We start from the raw sequence: 21,154 nt of genomic DNA on the forward strand, positions 1-21,154 counted from the left end.
GAATATCCAATGATAAAAATAACGCTTCCCGAGTAGTCCCTTGATCCAATTGGCTGTTTAGGAGAGAGAAAAAATCAATAGACCTCCTTGTCTGGTCCTGTCTATGAAGCAAAAACCCAACCTAGTCCGGATGAATAAACGCTCCCAAAAAGGAATTGAACCAGGTAGCTAAAATCTTTATAATTTTCAAATCACAACATAGAAGAGAAATTTTTTAGGATTTTTAGGAAGTCGTCAAGATCAGGTTGAGATACCGAGTCATATTTACCATATAATTGATTGTAAAAGTCATGGAACATAGCCATAACTTTCTCGGGGTGCTGTGACAATTTACCTCCTTTTAGCTTGATTTTAGGGAAAACATGAACTTTGGGTTCAATTTTATTTGTTTTTTTTTTGTGATTTAATTTGTTGACTAGCCGGTTTATCACTTCATCTATAAAAAGTATTGGCTGCCCAGCGTAAAGATTTGTCGGCTGTAGTAGTGAGTTCCAAGCGAACTGACTCCAATTGGGCTTGGGAATCAGGGAGAGGGTTATCTTTATGTTGACAATGAATAATATGGTATTCTATAAATTTGAGATCTGTTAATTTCAGGTTTTCTTTAACCTAGCTCCTAGTTTGATGATTTTGCCTCTAATCATGGCTTTGTGCGCTTCCCAATTAATACCCGGGAAAGTATCTGCAGATTTATCAAATGAGAAAAAAATCAGAATATGCAGATGGATTACATCTTTAATCAACAGATCAGTAAGTAGGCTCTCATTAAGTCTCTACTTGAATGAGGAACTGGACCATGACTGGGTCATGGTCGGACCAAGGAGTAGAGAGGATATTATCTTTTTTCACCAAAGCCACCAAAGGTAACCGGCAAAAGAATGTGATCAATCTTGTTTGTGAGTCAAGGAGTAATAAGAATATTGTCTTGTTGAAGGGTTCATTTCCCTCCATATATCAATTAGCACATGTTGTTTCAAAGAATTTGTTGCTCTTTTTGGGGGGATATTTATATTTTGGGAGGTTAGATTTATTGAAATTTGGTCCAATGCTAGGTTAGAACCTCTCAGGAGTATTAAATTGCCTTTGATTCTGGATGTGACCTTTGAAAGCAATTGGTGAAAAAAATCCAGATGGCCCTCATTAGGAGCATAATATGTAACCACAGTTAATTCAGTGCCATCTACTGTTCCCTGTACCAATAGGAACCTGCCACTAGGATCCCTAAAAACCTCATTAGAAGAAAAGCTTACATTTTTAGAGAAACATAGCATAACCCCAGCAGGGATGGGTAGGGGACCAATCACAGACTCCTCAGTGGGTGGAGCATGAAACAGCTCTAAATCAACTAGGTGAACTGGTGATTTTTTTTGGAAGAAAATGGTCTTAACTGGAAATAAATGCTGTGATAGTACTTGGTGAATAGTCAAACTATGAGAACAATTGGCAAATTCTATTACCAATGGGAAAAAAATGCGTGTAACTGGAAATAACTGCATTGACTTTACCTATTTAACTTTTATTTCCTACTTAGCAGCAGCAGTAGAATCAGTTCCAATTAGGTTTTTCTGAACACCTTCTTTTTGAAATTGGCTGAAAATTTGTCACCAGCAGACTTTAACCCCCCCTAGCGGTAATCCCGATTGTGACTCGGGGTGGTTTTTACATGCAAAAAGCTGTAATCCCAAATCACACTCGGGGTCACTAAAAACATTAAAAAAAAAAACACTTACCTTGTTCCGTTGTCATCCCCCGGCGTCCTGCTGGTCCCTGCAGCTTCTCAGGACACGTCTTCTTTCTTCCATCTGCAGCCGGTGACTGCAGAGACGATGTCCGGGGTTTCCCGGTGACGTTGGTGCATGCGTTGCACACACGCAGGATCGGGTATCGGGTGAGTATAATATTTTAATTATTTTTTTTAACACATTTGTCGTATAGGACGCACTAACTTTTCCCCCTAAGTTTTGGGGAAGAAAAAGTGCGTCTTATATGGCAAAAAATACGGTATATATTATACATGCTACTATACAGTTATATTACATGTTTCATTATTTTTACAAGATGTTTAATGTTTTTTTTGTTTAAAGTTTATTAATAAATTTATTTCATTTATTAAATATTGGACATATTTCGGTAAGTTATGCCTAAGAATTATAGGCCTACAATGCAAAATAAATTTCCATGCAAAAAAATGTAATGCTTTTTGCATGGAAATATGGACAGAAATAAAATGCTAGAGGGGTTATTAAAAGTTTGATTGATATTCACTACATCCGAGTAAGTATACATAAAATGAAAGTAAAAAAGAAAAACATTAAAAAGAAGGATGTGATAAATCAGACCAGCGCACAAGGAAAAAATTGTTATAAAAAAACGGATTAAAGGACTGAGATGCTGAAACGGGGAACTAATGAGACTCTAACCTGATTGAGTGGCTTTGTTTTCATTAGTTTGTCCCCTACTGCATGAAATTGAGCACACATGTACACATAATTGACATTTTTTTTAAATTAAATCTGTTTAGGTGCCATCACGCTAGGACCATTTTATTTTTTTTGTTATAAGCCATCATTATACTCTATGTACTCTTTTTTATAAGACAGGGAATCTGACATTCCCTCAAACATTCCCTTATGAATTCCAGGTCTTGTGTTTCAATGGCAGTATTTATCCCCATGAGGGAATGTCTGATTCACGGTTTTATAAATAAAACCCTAGGAGTAGATACACAATTTGGATACGCATCAGAGCACCAGTCATTTTGTGTTTCAGGATCTGAGTGTTGTTTTTTCCTGAAAAACATATTTTATTCTTGATACTAGAGGTGTGGGGTGCTAGTAGTTATTGTGGGAATCGAAAGCATAAGAGCTCAAGGTTAGGTAGATTTTTTTTTTATACATTTAGTCTCTAGTACTAGAATAATCATAATGCTTACATTGCCAATCACAATCGGAACTTGCTGAAACAAAGTATTATATTTGTCAATAATTTATGTTATACTGAAAGTTGCATACTTACTCCTACAAAAGGTATAAATTTCTGTGAGGAATCCTCATCAGGGCTACAAACAAAAATCATAAAAAGACATCAGTTATATGTATGTAAAATATGGCTCTTAAACATATACTAAAAGCAATTTTAACCCAAAACCAACATGCAACAAGCACATACACTTTTTTTTTTTTAAATGCTTAAGCAAATGTTATGACATGTCAGGGTTCAGCGTTGGAACCGTTACTGTTTAACATCTTTATAAATAATTCAGTGTTTGGGATTAAAAGGACCATTGTGTTTGCAGATGACACCAAACTATGTAATGGAATTAAGTCCATACAGGATGTCTATAATCTACAAGCAGACCTGGATGCACTGTTTGATTTGGCAGCCAAGTGGCAAATTACATTTAATATTGAGAAATGTAAAGTTATGCACTTGAGGGCGAACAACATGCATGCTTCATACTGTCTGGGGGGGGGTACAGTTGGGGGAGTCAAAAATAGAAAATAGTCTAGGATTTTTGGTAGATCATAGACTTAATAATAGCATGCAATGCCAAGCTGCAATATCTTAAGCTAGCACTGTACTTTCTTGTATTAAAAGAGGATTAGACTGCTAAAATCGAGACATAATCCTTCGCTTGTACAAAGCATTGTAGTGTTCCCCCCAGAATTTTTTTTCAGCTGGGTGGGGAAAAGCTGTATGTGGGTGATCAACAAGTGGGCAGGGCAACATATGTGTTCCTGGTTGTTTTTGCCATCCAGTAACCCCCATAATGCTGTCAGCTTTCTACTACTGCCCCTACATTTTGCTCCAATTTCTAAATGCCCACCCTGTTAGTTTGTAACATTTTAACATCATCTTTGAATTATTCTAAATGTCCAGTGCCCCAAAAACAGCCAGGTGGTTACTGAAAATTGCCAGATGGTGCACCCAGCTAAAAGAGGCTAGGGAGAACACTGCATTGGTCAGACCTCATCTGGAATATGCAGCCCAGTTTGAGCACCAGTTCACAAAAAAAGGATATTGTGCAGAAAAGGGCAACTAAACGAATAAAATGAATGAGTAGAGGTTAGCTTTAAAGACAACAGAAACAGTTGAACCAGGGAACATCCAATTGCCTCATGTAATCAAGATGAATTTTTTCCCCTGTTGGAGCAAATTGTACCAGGGTTTTTTGCCTTCCTCTGCATCACCTATTTATTTCTTGTGGTTGAACTTATATTGGTCTTTTTTCAACCTAACTATAACGGTCATCAAAAAAAAAAAAAAAAAAAAAAAAATATATATATTATATAAAGATTTCTTTGTATTGGACTCAATACAGCTTTTTTGTATTGAGTTCAATACAAAAAGTTATTTGAATTTCCCGCCCTGCCTCCCGCACCAACGCATGCAGCGACGTCACCGGGAAACCCCGGAGATCGTCACTGCACTCGCCGGGAGAAGAAGCAAGAGGGAGGACGTGTCCGGAGGAGCTGTATATTCTTACAATTGTAATTCGATTGTCATACAATGTATGACAATTGGATTACAATACGTTTGTTAACCACCTGAAAAAAGTACGGGTTTAACGCTTTTTGCAAGTGTTATTACCCCGTAGCAAGGTCGGGTTTACCGGCAAGGTGGTTAATTATGAGAAATAAAATAACATTAAAATACAAACATTTTAGCAACTGTCCTTATCAAACCAGAAAAATTGCAAATATACATAGGTAACAATATATAAGGTATAAGTGGTTTAGATTAGGTATATCTCCATAATTGAAAAATATCAAAATAAAGGTATCCCATATTGACCTAACATATATATCCCAAATTTCACCGTTCCACAGTAGTAATGAAAGCAGCAATTCCTTCAACTAACCAATCCCATATCCACAAAAGACATTATCCATGAAAAGGGCTTACCTACTACAAACAGGGCCAAAGAGTGCTCCAAAGAAATCTTACTGCACCATACCATGCTGCAGGCGTCTTTTCCCTCCTGTAGCTTAGCTCCTAATGAAGCCGTTAAGACGCGGGCTTAGCCTCCCACATGCGTTTTCCGGATGGATATGTGCCAGTATTAGTTTTAGCAGATCGGGTTATTTTAACATCAGCTTTTTGAATTTGGGAATACCTTGTAATGATACTAGTCCTTTGTTCATTTTTCCGATCTATTTTGGCAAATAAGTGAGGCCACAATAGGGCGTCCTGGAAGTTTGACCGAATTTTTGTGTATCTTGGGGAGGGCACCACATTGCCACCTGTATCCGATGGTTTTATAATAATATCAGGATTATCCTATAGTTGTAGTATAGTCTGGGCCTGTTTTTCCGTTATATTATTAGACTCTCCTTTAGTAGGTGGCCAACCCATAACTGCCTTGGAAACCTGCTAAACAAATGCAAACAAGTTGGGATGCTGTCTGAGGTGGGGGAATCGAATAGATTTTGGTGTGTTTTACATATAGGATCTGCCAGGTTTTCTTGATGTAATTTGGGTATATCACCTCTTATATACCTCATATAAATTTTCATTGTCTAATTGAATTTGGTCTCGCATACCCCTAAAGTTAATAGAATCTAAATCAAACCATTCTTTTGGTGGAGCCTATTCCTGTGTTGGTTCTTCAATAAGGAAAAGGATTTTCCTCGCAAATAGGTGTATTTCCTTTACAAATTTGAATGTATCAGCTGAATTAATGGGAGGCGGGTTCCCACACACATGGGAAGCTAACCCCGTGTCTTACGGCTTCATTAGGAGCTGAGATTCAGGAGGGAGAAGACGCCTGCAGCATGGTATGGTGCAGTAGGATTTCTTTGGAGCACTCTTTGGCCCTGTTTGTAGTAGGTAAGCCCTTTACATGGATAGTGTCTTTTGTGGTTATGGGATTGGTTAGTTGAAGGAACTGCTACTTTCATCACTACTGTGGAACAGTGAGATATGGGATATATATGTTAGGTCAATATAGATACCTTATTTTGATATTTTTGAATTATGGAGATATACCTAATCTAAGCCATTCCCTAACCTCCTTCTATCCTGGGGTTCTTTATTAATGTTTTGACATGTTTTGGATATGAAAACGCTATGACATTAGTTATGACATTATATATGGGATAGTTATACACCTTATGGTAACATCCTTTTTGCTAAGAGCAACTGTTTGTGGGACTTGGTGCATTGTAATAGACCACACTATTTGTGTTGGAATGGTAAGTAGTAAACTGGCCCCACTAACATTAAACCCTTATGTCACAAGTATTATCTACGTTGTATCTAATACCCATTAGGAATTGCACATATGCACATCCTGCTCGCTTGTGCTGTCTTCCGCCATGAACCTCTCCTCCTTGTTGAATCTGTATACATTTTTGGGAAGAGATCTTGAACTTTTGGTGATAATATCACTCACGTCATAGTCAGCGTATGTGTATATATTCAGTGTCAGTGTATATATTCAAAATTATGTGCCAACAATGTATATCAATTTGTTTGTGTACATATTTTCTCGAAATGGTTTATATTTTGTATTTTTGATTTTTAGGTCCCCCAGTAGTGCTTTTTCCTGATTAAGCGGTTTTTGACCGCGAAACGCATCAAAACGTGATAAAAGCTGTGAGACTATAAAACACATTAAGGATATTGTTATCAATGTATAGTGCAATACAAGGATACTAAATATATGGATATTGCAATTATTCTGGTTTGATATAAACAATTGCTAAAATGTTTGTATTTATTGTGATGTGTGAAATGTGATTTTATGAGATGCCTTAAAGGTCCCTTTATGTCTGTACACTCCAAATAACTTTACTCATATGGAGTGGGACATGGCAGGCCTACACGGCCTTTCTTTTAGTTGATACTATTGATCAACAAATTCTTTTTGTGGTCATCTGAAGAAAGCTTACCTGCCCTACTAAAAACTAATTACATTACATAGATAATAAATACATTCTAAATATTATTACTGAGATTACAATACTCAATTCCATTGCACACTAGATACACATGCCGTCATATTAACTGGTATACTAAACATGACAGATTAACAGTATAAAACTGGTAATCACTTCATCCATTGACAATACATGCTAGAGAAGAATATCAAAACAAGCTTTTTTAGCAGGGAGCAGGAGCATGATTCTGCGTGTTAGATTAACAATAAACCAGGCAAAACAGAACATGCTGCAAATGTTTAACATTTATTTTACCCAAGAAGAAAAGGGTAAAACATACTGCGGCTACCAATAGCAAACAAGCATTCAAAAACAAAGCCAGGTTTTTGTTCCCATTAATGACCCAGCCTAAGATTATGTTTAACCCTGCAAGCTAGAGTATGCTGGGATATTTGGAAATATCAGAGGTTGGAAATGGAGTTGCAGGACTTAGACTCAAGTCCAACTTAAGTCACCTAATGAATGACTTGCAACTCGACTCGTGACTTTCTTTCTCTGCTGACAGCTGAAGGGGAAAGAGAGGAAGGCAGTGAGGCATTTGTAACACAGCCTTCCACCCCCCCCCCCCACTTCAGCTGTCAGAGGGGAAAACTTAAAATGCACCTAACCACCTTCCTCCCCGCCTTTCTTGCATTCTAAGTTTTCTCCTCTGAAAGCTGAAGGGGGGGGGGAGCGACGTCACTGGGAAACCCTGGAGATCATCACTGCACACGTTGGGAGAAGAAAGAAGAGAGAAGACGTGTCTGGAGGAGCTACGGGGACAAGGTAAGTATTTTTTTTTTTCAGTTGTACTCCGATTGTACAATACAATGTTGCATGACAATCAGATTGCAATATAATGCTTGTTTATATTTTTAGTCACCTTGACTTTAGTTCGGGGTTAACGATAGTAGCAAGTTCGCTTACCCCGAACCAAGGTCGGGCTAAACGCTCGGGTGGTTAAAGAAGAACCTTTGTGTACACAAAAGCAGATTCTATACATATAGCTCCATAAAAAAAGAAAAAGTAAATTCAGTAAAGCTTTATTAGAGATAACAGGTCTGGCATTTATGTAAAAGTAACTTGGGCTGGATCGGTCTCTTCTCGAAAGACATCTGGGTAGAGGTGCAAATTGGCTCAATCAAAGTCAATTGTGTGCATGTTTCTGGCTATACCATTAATCTCTTCCTTAGTTGACATGTCAGTCACTCTGCATATAACATCTCTAGGTCTAGTTGGAGGGCCAGGGGGGCCGGGAGCCCTACGAACCCAATCAAGTTGAATGACTTCTGTTCTTTGTCACCCAATATGTTGTTTAAGATGGCTCCGATGACCACTTGTAAAGTGGAGTGTGCAGAAGCTTTTGGGAGACATCAAATTCTGGTGTGATTTCTACGGCCTCTGTTATACATATCTTCATGTTGAAGCTGTATATCACACATGGACGCAGCTTGTGAAGGGATGTGTTCTTGTAGGTGAGTAACTAAGGTCTTGCTAGACTGTAAGTCATCATCCACCATATCCACGTTATCTGCTAAGTGGTGGAGGTCAGAGCGCAGGGAATAGATCTCAGCTCTAGGGGTTTCCTTCACTTCATTAAGAGGCAGAAGTCCTTTTTAGTGGATATAGAACGGAGATAATCTTGCCAAGCAATGGTCTTAGGTGGGTTTGGGTGTATGGGGGTATCCCTTTCATGATGGGGAGTATACAAAATGTTTGTTGGCAGGCCGGGACAGAAGCTGGTTAACATGCGTCTTCACCTGGAGTCATCCAAGCCACGCCCCCCAGAATCTGTCTCTTCTATTACACTACTTAAGAAAAGAACTGAAACAGCAAAATTATTTTCCATAAGTTTCATTGAGGAACAAAGTTCACTACTGTCATGTTCAAAAGCAGTTCTCAGGGCAACTTAAAACAAACAAATTGTTACACAATATTTATAAAGCGCCAACATATTACGGTATTAAAACTTATCCAGAACTGAGGGTGGACAGATAGATTTGAGTGTCATCAGAATACAGATGATACTGTAAACCAAAGGAGGATATGAAATTACAGAGTGAAGAAGTGTACATAGAAAAGAAAAACCGGTCCAAGGACTGACCCTTGGGGAAAACCAACAGGGAGTGGAGTCGGAATTTCCATCAACAGAAAATTGAAGGGAGCAATCAGACAGATAGGAAGCAAACCAAGCGAGAGCAGTGTCACTGATACCAATGGAGTTCATGATTTGGATTAGAAGGGGGTGATCAACAGTATCAAAAGCAGAAGAAAGAAATAGGGGAAGGAGGAGGGAAAGTTGCCTTGTGACTTGGTTCTGATGAGGTCATTGGCTACTTTAGTAAGAGCGGTTTTGGTGGAATGGGTAGCTCGAAAGCCAGACTGAAGTGAGTTGGGTGTTCATATAAATTGGTGAGTTTATTTTTTTTTTTTACACAAGGTTCTCAAGAAGAATGGGGGCATATGGGCAAAGGGAGATCAGATGCCAACTAAAAAGTAGGTTGGGGTCCAGGGAGGGTTTCTCCAGGATAGGGGGAATGACAATATGTTTGAAGGCAGAGGGTAGGTAGCTGTAGGAGGATCATGTGTGGGGTTTGGGAGGGAGTCAATTGTTGAGAAATGGCTGCATGGGTTGGAAGCTTGAGAGGATATACTAGCAGAGAAATAATTTTGTATTTCAATATTTTTATTACACTTTTCAAAAAGGAATTTTACAAACATTTTAAACATTTAAATACTATACTGTCCTTAAATAAATTATACTGTATACAGTGGCTTCCATTACTGTGTGATAAAGGATTAATTAAACCTTGAATTTCCGTAATACATCCTAGATTTATAGGGTTTACAAAAGGAGCTAGGATGAGCTTCTAGTTGTTTAAAAATTTGAGTGTATAGCAAAAAATTTAAGTGAAATAAAAAGAGTGAAAGCTTTTAAAAAGTCAGAAACTTTAACCCCTGGGAAACGCGTGAATTTCATTTCTAATCATGTGGAAGTCATGGGTTCTATATAAACAACACTATTTTTAATCTTTCAATACAAATACTTATTCCATTAATTGTGATTATTTTTTATTTTATATTAATTATTTAAACAAAAAATAATTGAAAGCACATAAAGATTTTTAGAACAGACAAGACAAGACAAACTAAAGACACATGACACATTAGGGAACATTACGGATGGGGGAGGGGCAACCAAAATATATAACCCTGTTTTTCCACGTAGTATCACTTTTTTTTATTTATTCAGAGTTGATGAACAATATCTCTTCCAAGGATCCCAGATCTTATCAAATTTGACCAAAGTATTTTTAAGGGTATGGGTTATCTTCCATGATTCAATCCATTTAACATTGAATGGCCCTGTTGATATCTTAGATGACTTCCAAGATTTAGCCAGAGTGATCCGAGCAGCCAGCAACATCATTTCAACAGTTTATAGAAAATTTTTGGGGCTACCAGGTCACATCTGATAAATAATGCAACCTCTGGGGAGCTCTTCACCTCTCAGTCTAACACTTTACTTATTATTTCAAATATATTATTCCAAAAGGTTTGAGCCACTGGGCATGTCCACCACATATGTAATATTGTAGCACTAGCATCACAACCACAGAAGCAAAGGGGTTAGGATGAAGGGTGGTATTTAGAGACCGTCTCAGGGACCAAATACCAACGAAGCATGACCTTGTAATTTGCCTCCACCAAGGCCAAATTTAATGATTTTTGATATATTATGATATATATGATATTTTCGAATGAGAACAAGACATATCGTTCCAATCCTCCCTTGAAAATGACCTACCTAATTCTCTATTCCAAGAGTGCATATATTTCAGTTTTCAGAGTCAAGCTCCTTTTTACTAGTAAGATATTCTAAACTAAACATATCACAATTATCTATTATACAATAAATGTGCTCAAAAGCTTTGATTTAAACCTTTGAAAACTCTGGGTTTTTCCAGAGAGGGGCAAGAGGAGTATGTGCTGAGCACAGATCAGATTTAAATTTCAGCCTATACCATAGCAGCAAGGAATGATTTATTGTTGGACAACCCCTATATTGTCTAAATTTCCTTGAGATCCACATCAACGATGCCAGACTTCCCCTTATAACAGTAGATTCCTCCATATCTACCCATTGAGGTTTATTAACTCATAATGTAAATTAAAAATTGTAATAATTGAGCTGCCAGTTAATAATGTAGGAAGTAGGAAGGGACCCCATACCCCCTTGGGATCGAGGTACCAACATAGTCTGTCTTCGAATCCTACCTCGTTTACCTCCCCATACAAAATTCATAACCTTAGCTTGAAAAGAAGCTAAAGTTGAGGGGGAGACATGAATTGGAAAAGTACAAAATATAGTACCCGAGGTAGAATGTTCATCTTAACTGTCGTTATACGGCCCAGCCAAGATGGGGGAGCAGTAGCCCAATTGTTCAAATCTACAGAAACTTTTTTAAAAAAGGGAATATATTAGCTTGAAATAAAGAATGGTATGTGGGGGTCAGTTGAGTTTTAATTCCAGAGTTCTAATTACAGTTGAATTCCCCAGAGTTATCCAGAGTTCTAAACAAATTAGGTAAAATGACATGAGGGGAAGAGATATACATTAAAATATCATGAGCAAATAGGGCACAATTATGCTCCCTCATACCACACCATATTCCCTTAATATCTGGATGGTCCCGGATAGCTATCGCTAAGGGCTCCATTACCAAGCCGAATAGGAGAGGGGAAAGAGGATAACCTTGGCTCGTTTCCCTAATAATGTTAATACTAGTAGAGTAGAAACCTCCAAGTGAAAAATGTGTCAGTGGTCTATCAGATAATGCCCACAGTATATTCACAAAATAGTTCCCAAATCCCATCACAGACAGAACCTTAAACATATATGACCAGGATACACTAATAAATGCTTTCTGAAGGTCAATAGCAAGTAGCATAGCCTCCCTCTTATTACCACCGTCCCAGTTAGTATGCACTAACGATATCTTTAGTACGTCGAGTTTGGTCTGGGGCCTGTCTAAAAGGCATAAACTCCACATGGTCCAGATGGATATTTGCTCCCAAAAAGGAGCTCAAACAGATCGAGAGGACAGTTTTCCCAGTTTTGGGATAACACTAATGAAAGCATGATTAGCTTTCAAAGGGAGAGGATTGCTTTCTCGAATATAAATATAGTATTCTAATAAATGCGCAATCAACTGTGCTGTAAGCGTTTTATAATAGATGTACGAAAATCTGTCCAGACCAGGAGCGCTACTAGATTTCAAACACTTCAATGCCTTGAGAGTTTCCTCTCTGTTATGGGTTTATCCCCTAAATCTACATGTTCAGGTTTAAGCTTGGATAGACGAGTCTCATTAAAAAATGCTCCCATGGAAGCCTGGGTTGTGGTATGGTGTTTACCAAAAAGGGAAGAGTAAAATTCTTCAAAGGCCAATAGCATTTTTTTGGGGATTTTGAGTATGCTTTCCGTCTTGTTTTATTTTGGGGAGAGCATAGATTCTGGGTCTAGGATTAAGCATGTTAACTAATAACTTTCCCGGCTTATCTCCCCATGTAAAAAATTTATGAGCTGCCAATTTCAATGATTTCTCAGCTCTCGTGGTCAATACCAAGTTAAGTTCAGTAACTATAGCTTAAATTTCTGAGCGAAGGTCAGAAATCAGATTTGATTTATGACGCCTTTGAAAAGAGTGATATTTCCTCATTTTGATCTCTATTAGTTTGTCCCGAGCTTTCTTCTGTTGGGTGCCCAACCTAGTCAGTTCCCCTCTAATATAGGCCTTATGGGATTCCCAATAATTGGCTGGGGAGGTGTCCCCTCGTAAATTAAAACGAAAATATTCAGAAATCAAGAGTTCCGTCTCAGCTTGCTGGATCTGATAACAGATTCTCATTTAACCTCCACCAGAATCCAGCCCGTTTAGCTCGGAAGCCTATTTATTTCACAATAACTGGATCATGTTGCAACCAGGGCACTGAGAATATTCTCGCTTTACAAGCCAAAGGAGTCAACTTAGAAAAGTATGTATAGTCCCTTTCAGTAGGATTCAATTCCCGCCAAATATCTATAGGATCATATTTTTGCAATAAATTAGATAGCTTATAACTCTTTTTAGGTGGAAAACTATATCTAGGATTATTAGTTTTACTAAAAGCTGATCTAAAGCTAAATTAGAATCTCCCAACAACACAAGTGAGCCCTGAGTAAAAAAAAAATCAATTTTATGTACAAGTGAAGTAAAAAAAAGCAATCTGACCCTCATTGGGGGCATTAGTTGCAACCGTTATCATCTGACCTGCAATAGTTCCACGCACCATATGGTATCTTCCCTCTGGATCTTGAAGCACATCTTGTGGTGAAAAATTAAGCTGTCTAGCAAAACATAGCATCACTCCACACTTTTTCTTGTTAGAATTTGCATAAAAATTTATAGGGAATCTCCTCTGGAAAAAACGGGGCACCAAGATAGTAATGAAATGGGTCTCTTGCAATGCTAAAATGTCTATTTTAAGGGAATTATTATTCTTATTAATAATAAACAGGATTTATATGGTGCCAACATTTTACGCAGAGCTGTACAATAAATAGGGGTTGCACATGACAGACAAATACAGACAGTGATACAGGAGGAGAGGACCCTGTCCAGGACAGCTTACAATCTAGTAGGTGGGGGACTTAACACACAATAGGATGGGAGATATGTAGTGGTGGGAAGCAGTGATGGTTTCAAAAACAGAAGATGGGTAGGCCAAGTTTGAAAAAATTGGTTTTGAGTGCTCTTTTAAATAGGACGAGGAAGACCATTCCAGAGAGTTGGGGCAGCTCTAGAGAAGTCTTGTATCCGTGCGTGTGATGAGGTTATGAGTGAGGAAGTCATTAGTAGGTCTTTGGAAGAGCGGAGAGAGGGCCAAATAACATAGTGGTTAACAGTTAGCAATAGGTCAGGGGGAGATTTGGAATTTGAGGGGGGGGGGGGATAATGATGAGTTCTGTTTTATCCAGGTTGAGTTTCAAAAAAAATCGGTCAGACATCCATGATGAGATAGCCGACAGGCAGCATGAGACTTTATCCAGAACTGAAAGAGACAAGCCAGGAGTAGACAGATAGATTTTTCAGTGTCATCAGCATACAGATGGTACTGTAAGCCACAGGAGGATATGTGACTACCGAGAGAGGAGGCGTACAGAGAAAAATGAACCGGTCCAAGGACAGACCCTTGGGGAACACCAACAGGGAGGAGAGTAGGCGAGGAAGAATTACCATGGAAAGAAACTTGAGAGGAGCAGTCCGACAGATAGGAAGCAAACCAAGAGAGAGCAGTGTCACCGATACCTATGGAGCGCATGATTTGTATTAGAAGGGGGTGATCATCAGTGTCAAAAGCAGAGGAAAGATCAAGAAGGAGCAGGGAATAGTTGCCCTGAGACTTAGCTCTGATGAGGTCATTGGCCACTTTAGTAAGGGCTGTTTCAGTGGAATGGGCAGCTCTAAAACCAGACAGGAGAGGGTCAAGGAGAGAGTTGGTGCTCAGGTAATCGGTGAGTCTTTTGTAGACAAGGTGTTCAAGAAGTTTGGAGACATATGGGAGAAGAGAGATAAGAAATAATGAAAGGCCTTTGCCCGTTAAATCGGGGAATTAAGACCTTGAACATTATGTGTCATAACCGCAAAGGTCTGTACTAATTTCTGTGTTATCGCTAGAGATCCTGCTATCAATGAAGTAATTTAAGAAAAAACAGTTGGAAACATAATAGTGCTTAAGGATCTAGGGGGAAGGGAAAAAAACACAAGGGTACCAACATTGAAACATAAAACAATCACAAGACCACAATTATTTAAAATAACATTAGAAAAATTAAAAAAACATTAGAAAAATTAAAAATTTTGAGAATCTCGAAACTGATCCCGCTACTCTGCCTCCAATTTGGGATAAGTATGCGCCATCAGCCCAAGCACCCCTATCCTTGGGGACATATCCTTGTCCCAAAACAATATGAAAAGACCAGAGGGGGCGGCAATATGAGCTACACCCCGCCAGTTGCACTCCAAAAAGTGAGGGCATGTATAACCCCTCCAGTTCCCCCGACCCTTCTAAAATAAGGTGAGCTACCAATATAAATTGACATCTCCAACATTATAGAGGCTTGAGAAAAACTTTACAGATTTAAGATAGGTATTAGACTTGACAGCCACTACCTCCCATACAAAAGTAAGCAAGTAAGCCTTAATTTATACAATATTACGAAAAATAATTTTGAATTTTTCTTGTTAAAATTTAACAATAGTAAAGCCTAAATCTTGGAGAACACCTTTTTTTTAAAATAAGGAAGCAGACAAAGATCAAGAAAATTGAGAATATTGAAAAGCTATTGAAGTAGGTTTCTTTTACAGCCTTGGCTAGCCCTCTGCTACAAAGGATAAAGCAAGACTTTATCCTATTAAGGTTGAGTAGCAGAAGTAGAGAGTAAATCCAGCTTGCATAGCAACTGTTCACCTTCATCAAAAGTGGTAAAGGAAAAAGTCTTTCCCTGAAATTGAAAGACCAGGCGAGATGGGAAAGCCCAGCGATTATCACTGAGTCATAACCACTAGAGATTCTCAATAATGTTCTTTTAGTAGAGTAATAGTGGAGTTTCACTATTATGTCCCTAGGGGGGCCATCTGCTTTAGGTGCTTTCAATGCTTTGTGGGCTCTATCAATTTCAAGGTATGAGTCAGGAGTATCAGGCATATATTCCCTGAGAAATTTTTTAACCACAGTAGTAACATCTGTAAAAGTCTCAGGTAGGCCTCTGATGCAAAAATTAGATCACATAGAGCAGTTTTCCAGGTCCTCAATTTTATGATGTAATTCTTCTGAGATTCCAGCACATAAATCTGTTTTGTATTCTGGGAAACTTAATTAGCAGTAGCATCCAAATTATTCTCAATAGCTTCCAATCTACTTCCAACCCCTTGCAGGTCCTGCCTAAGATCAGCAGTAATGGAGGCTGAGGTTTTTGCCAATTCAGTATGCAGGAGAGCCTCCAGGTGTGCAAACAATCTAGATTCACCCTCAGAAAGTGGGGACAAAACTCTGGGAGGAGAGTCATCCTGAAGTAAAACATTATCACTGTCCATTGTAGTAGTATAAGTATTGATAGACATAGTCTCTCTATTGCTGATGATAGGAGAAACAGGGCTATGTGGTATAAAGTGACTCTGCAAGGCACCTTTATTATGCCGTGGGACCAGAGAGCAGGAGCCTTCCAGGGATATTCCCAGGGAGACAGGATGAAAGCCAAGGTTCAGTGAGAAAAGATTTAGAGAGGAGAGGGTTGTGGATAGAGGTTAGCTTATTGCAGACAGATTTGGCAATACATAGAATGCAAAAGAAAGATGGTATGAATTTGTGGGTTAAGTGAATGTGAATGAGTTTAGAAGGAGGCTGTATACCGGTGAAAAGGTGGGGAAAAGACAGGCAGTAAAGTGGGACCTGGGTTGGGTGAGATGTCACCAGCAAGCAAAAGTGGAGAAAAAAGGTGCAGCAGTCTAAACAGAGAAAGCAGGTTGTTGAAGGAGCAAGCAGATAAAGGAGGTAACAGACTGGGGAGGATGAGGGGGAAAGGAACCAGTAGAGCGGGTATGGGGAGAATGATATATTAAAACAGATAAAAGTGAACCAAAGGAGCACAGAAAACAATATGGCAAACTGAAGTCCAGCAAGAATTGAAAGCTGAGTTCCAGATGTAAGATTGTTTAAGTCAGAAAGGCAACATAGGTGGATTTGTGAAAATGGCAGCAGCATGGTTTGTTAGAATCCAGGTGGTCTCTTGATGAAGCTTAATTCAGTAGGCCTGAGGTAGATGTTGCAAAGTGTAGTAGTGGTGGTTCCAATTTCTGCTTCAATTCCCTGGCTTAATTCCCAAAGGACTTATAACTTTGGCATGTGATCAGGGTTCCACATAACACCACCCGATGTTTAAATAGATGTGCTTTGGGCCCTGGTATGGATGGATTATTTTAAGTATCATGGCATGTGGGAGATTAGTGGAAACTGGGTGGAGGAGGGGTTAGTAGGGCAATCAAAATCAATTTGCAATCAGCTGGAACAAAGGCATAGTGAATTGATAATACTATCAATTCAAATTTGTGCAATGAATCTAAAATGCAGGACATACCATAAACAGGCAGGTGGAATGGGTACACAAAAAGGTTTATATGGCAGACTGGGTGGATGATATACCATACCTCAGACAGATGGAAATGATTTGTGATCCAATATGTTAGTAAAACAAAAAGCTAGATGAAAGATTGGCCACTAACAGAAGAAATTTAATAGGTTTGCCAAGAGTGTTTGCCATCACAAAAGTGACCCGAGTACCAAGTACATTTTGGCCAGTCTTAAATCATCAGAATGGCTTTGGATCTTGATTCACTTTAGGAGACCTGCAATCAACTTTAGGCCTACTATACATGGGCTGATTTTAACTTCTGATCAGATTTCTGACTTAATAAATTTATTGGATCTCAAGTGAATCTGAAGACAATTGTACATTTGTGTGAAGTATTTAGAATGAATGCAAAATTGACAAGGGAACTCCTTAGGCTCTATTTATAAAGCAGGAATCAAACTTCCCTCGGATTTGAGGGAATGTCAGATTCCCAGCTTTAAATATAGCCCATTGAGTATACTAAACATAGTAGAAGGAAACATACATCAGCGAGGTCCTTGGGGTGACCACAAGGTCCACTGTGAAAGTGACCGGGTTCCAAGACTATGCCATAAAACCATCTGACTGTAGTCTATTTTAATGAAGTTTACAATTCTTGTTCCTTCTTGATAAGTGATACATTTGAAGAAACAAAAACATTTCCTGTGGTATCTATTATCCCAGGCCTAGCTAATTATTGACAGTTTACACTCTGCCAACAAAACTGTCCTAGGGAGTGAGGGATACCACTGTAAAGTGTTTCGACATCAACTGTGACAATAAACGTATGCGGTGGAACTTGCATATTATGTATGCACCTGCAGCGTTTTACAATGAACAGGAAGTCAAATTTAGATCCTTATAAAAACATTCAAGCCACCCTTCTGGTGGTGTCTGACCAAGAAGAGTGTTATATCTCTTACAACCACTAATTGTTGAGAAAGCATCACATCTAGATTTCATCTGAACTTACACTATTTTTATTTTACTTTATTTCGAGCTGTATGTTTTTCATGGATATCCAACCACTATACGTCTTTTATCGCACCCTATAGGTACTCAACCCCCATATGCACAATTATTATCAGTAATGCTATGACTGCAAAATCATACTTTTGTGACATTTCTTACAACTGCTAATTGCTGGTAAGCAATCTATTTAGATTTCATCTTTATCTATACCATTTCTATACCTCTACTTCTTTATTACAAATACTTAATTACTCTAAGCTGTTTGTCTCACCCTATAGGCATTCAACCCGTATATATACACAACTATCACCTGCAATGCTGGGATTGTACAATTAACGGATAAACACTTACATTCATCTTTATAACCCAACTGTAACTATCTATCAATCAGGAACTCTGTCACTTTAGATTAATCTTATATGGTAATCTATCTTATCCTCCCTTCCCAATTTACCTTTACCATTATTTAGGTGTCAATTCCTGACACTTTTATATTTTATAGGTTAAATATCTACATATATAAAACATCTCAACAGCATCCTTCTATATATGACATTTCTGGATAAGCGACTAACCTCACCCTTTTACCTATCATAACCTCATCTATCCCATTATCGTTTTAATATTTTCTTATATGCACTTCATTATCTAGTGATCATCTTGTAATGAGTCCACTCACTGGAAACATGTAATTGGAGTGATCTCACATACCTAAAAAAAAACCCTCCTCCTGACCTCTTCGTCAGGTATATATATTTATCTTTGAACATTTTAAGTACTCTTTGATGAGACGTTTGTTACAATATACTGAAGCATGTATTGTTAATTACAATGTTACAGCTCACCAGCATTACCACTGGGAACTATCTGTATTAAGCACTAAATTTTGATCCAACCATTCCCCTATTCGTAAGTATTATCTAAATATTAGTCCATATTTCTTTAGCTACCTAGTTTTTTTTTTGTTATACCTTGACTACAAATTATTTATACACATATCCTCTGTATATGTCTGAATTTATAACAGTGATACGCAATATAACCATCACTGTCTGTATTAATCTATGTATATACCTGCTGATACTTGCTAATGTTAACAACCTGTAATTCTTCTGTATATTGGACCATCAATCGTATAAAGTCATGTACCCCTGAGGAAGCCTAATTTGGGCAAAACGCCTCGGGAACTTATACGGAGAATACGGTCATATTATTGATACTTTTTCCATATATCACGGTTTTCAATTGTCTTTGTTAGCAGTACCCTGTTCTAGTGAACTTTCCTACTTTTGTGACTTACAGCAGAACTAGGTGAGACAAACACATTTAGTTTTATATGATTTATTTTGGTTGATCATTTACATGTATGATTTTACTATGTATGAATTTAATACATATCAATCCATTCACATTTTGACTCAAGACTTTTGAGCCTCGAACCTCTTTCTTTGCTTCCTCTTACAGTTTTTTGGGAAATTGGGGGACAGTTTTTGAAACTATAAGAACATTGGGCAGTGAACTTTTATCAGTGCATGAGGTGACTGCTTTATGCCCAGGAAAAAGTAGTGAGAACTAAGGAGGACCTCTTCTCTTTATTACTTGACCTTTAAAAAAGATGTTAGAGGTACTCCTTCCTTAGACAGATGTTACACTAACAATTGTCCCCAATGAAAGATTCCTTTTTTCTGTTTTGGTTGTTGAAAATGTTTTCACCTTGATTGCCCTAGTGCCTTTGGTCACTAATAAAAATAAAATGAAAATCTTCCAAGCAGGGGCAGACCGCTCCCCCCCCCCCCCAAAAAAAAATAAAAACAAAAAAAACTGACAGTGGTTATAACTCCTTAAAAAATTCTATCCAAAAACTAATAAATATTATACTACTAGTCTTAATTACCAACAACATCAAGATGATAATGTTTGTCAAACTTCTGCAAGTTTGCCCATATAGCACTCTGGTGTTCATCCTGTGGCACTTTGGCGCCTACTGTGTGGTCCTCAGGTTACATGCAAACTATAGTCTATTAAGAAGTTAAAATATTTCAATGTATAAAAGATAATTTGTGGAACGGATTAAATTTTTCTTTGCTGTTCATCCCTTTTTTTGTTTTATGTTTTTTCCTGTTATCATGGGTTTGTTGTGCAAAATATTTGGCACAAGTTATATTCAAGGGAGCATAAATATGGAAGAATTGACTTGTAAAGGGGTGGTGATACCAGTCATTTATAGCTGACTGGATGAATTTTTTTTTACTTTAAACAGAGTTCTGAAGAAACATTTGACAGAAATGAATAGTGGACTATTGCAGCTCTTGCTCATATGATTCTTGCTCATATGATTTAAATCACACGAGTCACTATCTGAATACATTCCTATATCAGTGTTGAATTCTTTACATGTAAAAAGAAAAGGTAATTGTGTCTGTTTGTATATATAAACATTGAACATTGAATTTGTTGACAAAATGTGAGTGATCGAGTTGGGACAGAGTGGTTGGAAAAAGTGAAATTTCTGAAACATTTAGAGGAGCCTTAACTTAAAAAGATGCTCTATTAAACATTGATGGTGAGGATTTGGCCTTGAGAAGTTTAAATTCAACATAAGAAAAGGTTTCTTCAAAGCGGAATGATATTTATAATTAACACTTTCGCCCATTTTCCACAATCCTGATTTTGAGCTGGGTCACTCAAATCATGCAGCATTTAGCTGGTGGAGATCACGCAATATACTTAGAATATATGACATGTTTTCACTGCAGGGACCAAAATCCCTTGCCTCCGAGGAATACCTCATGAAATCTCCCTTAACTTCATAAATGAACCAAATAAGAAGAATGCCAATACACTCTGCCTATCTATTACTCCTAGTCCTATTAGTATTTGAAGACTCCTCCCTAGAACTAAAGGCAACATCACAATAATATATGGCAATCTGTTGCCTTGGCACGCCTTTAAACCCCATAGTAATGTAAAAAGGTCTACACTGCACACTAGACCCTAAGCAATGGCAGGCATAGTTCTCCCCAGAGGTTTTTAGCCGGTTGCTCCGCCC

The 21,154-nt window shown here is 38.0% G+C and overlaps 1 protein-coding gene across 1 annotated transcript in view; it reads right to left on the minus strand.

The window, feature by feature from the left end:
• PACS2 (phosphofurin acidic cluster sorting protein 2) overlaps nt 1–21,154 on the minus strand; it is a 171,531-nt gene that overhangs the window by 24,204 nt on the left and 126,173 nt on the right. Inside the window, exon 18 of the mRNA XM_072428760.1 lies at nt 3,016–3,070. Coding sequence (XP_072284861.1) covers nt 3,016–3,070 — 55 coding nt within the window. The remainder of the gene's footprint in view (nt 1–3,015; nt 3,071–21,154) is intronic.

Source organism: Pyxicephalus adspersus, chromosome 12 (genome assembly GCF_032062135.1).
Source record: "Pyxicephalus adspersus chromosome 12, UCB_Pads_2.0, whole genome shotgun sequence".
In the NCBI taxonomy this organism is placed as follows: Eukaryota; Metazoa; Chordata; class Amphibia; order Anura; family Pyxicephalidae; genus Pyxicephalus; species Pyxicephalus adspersus.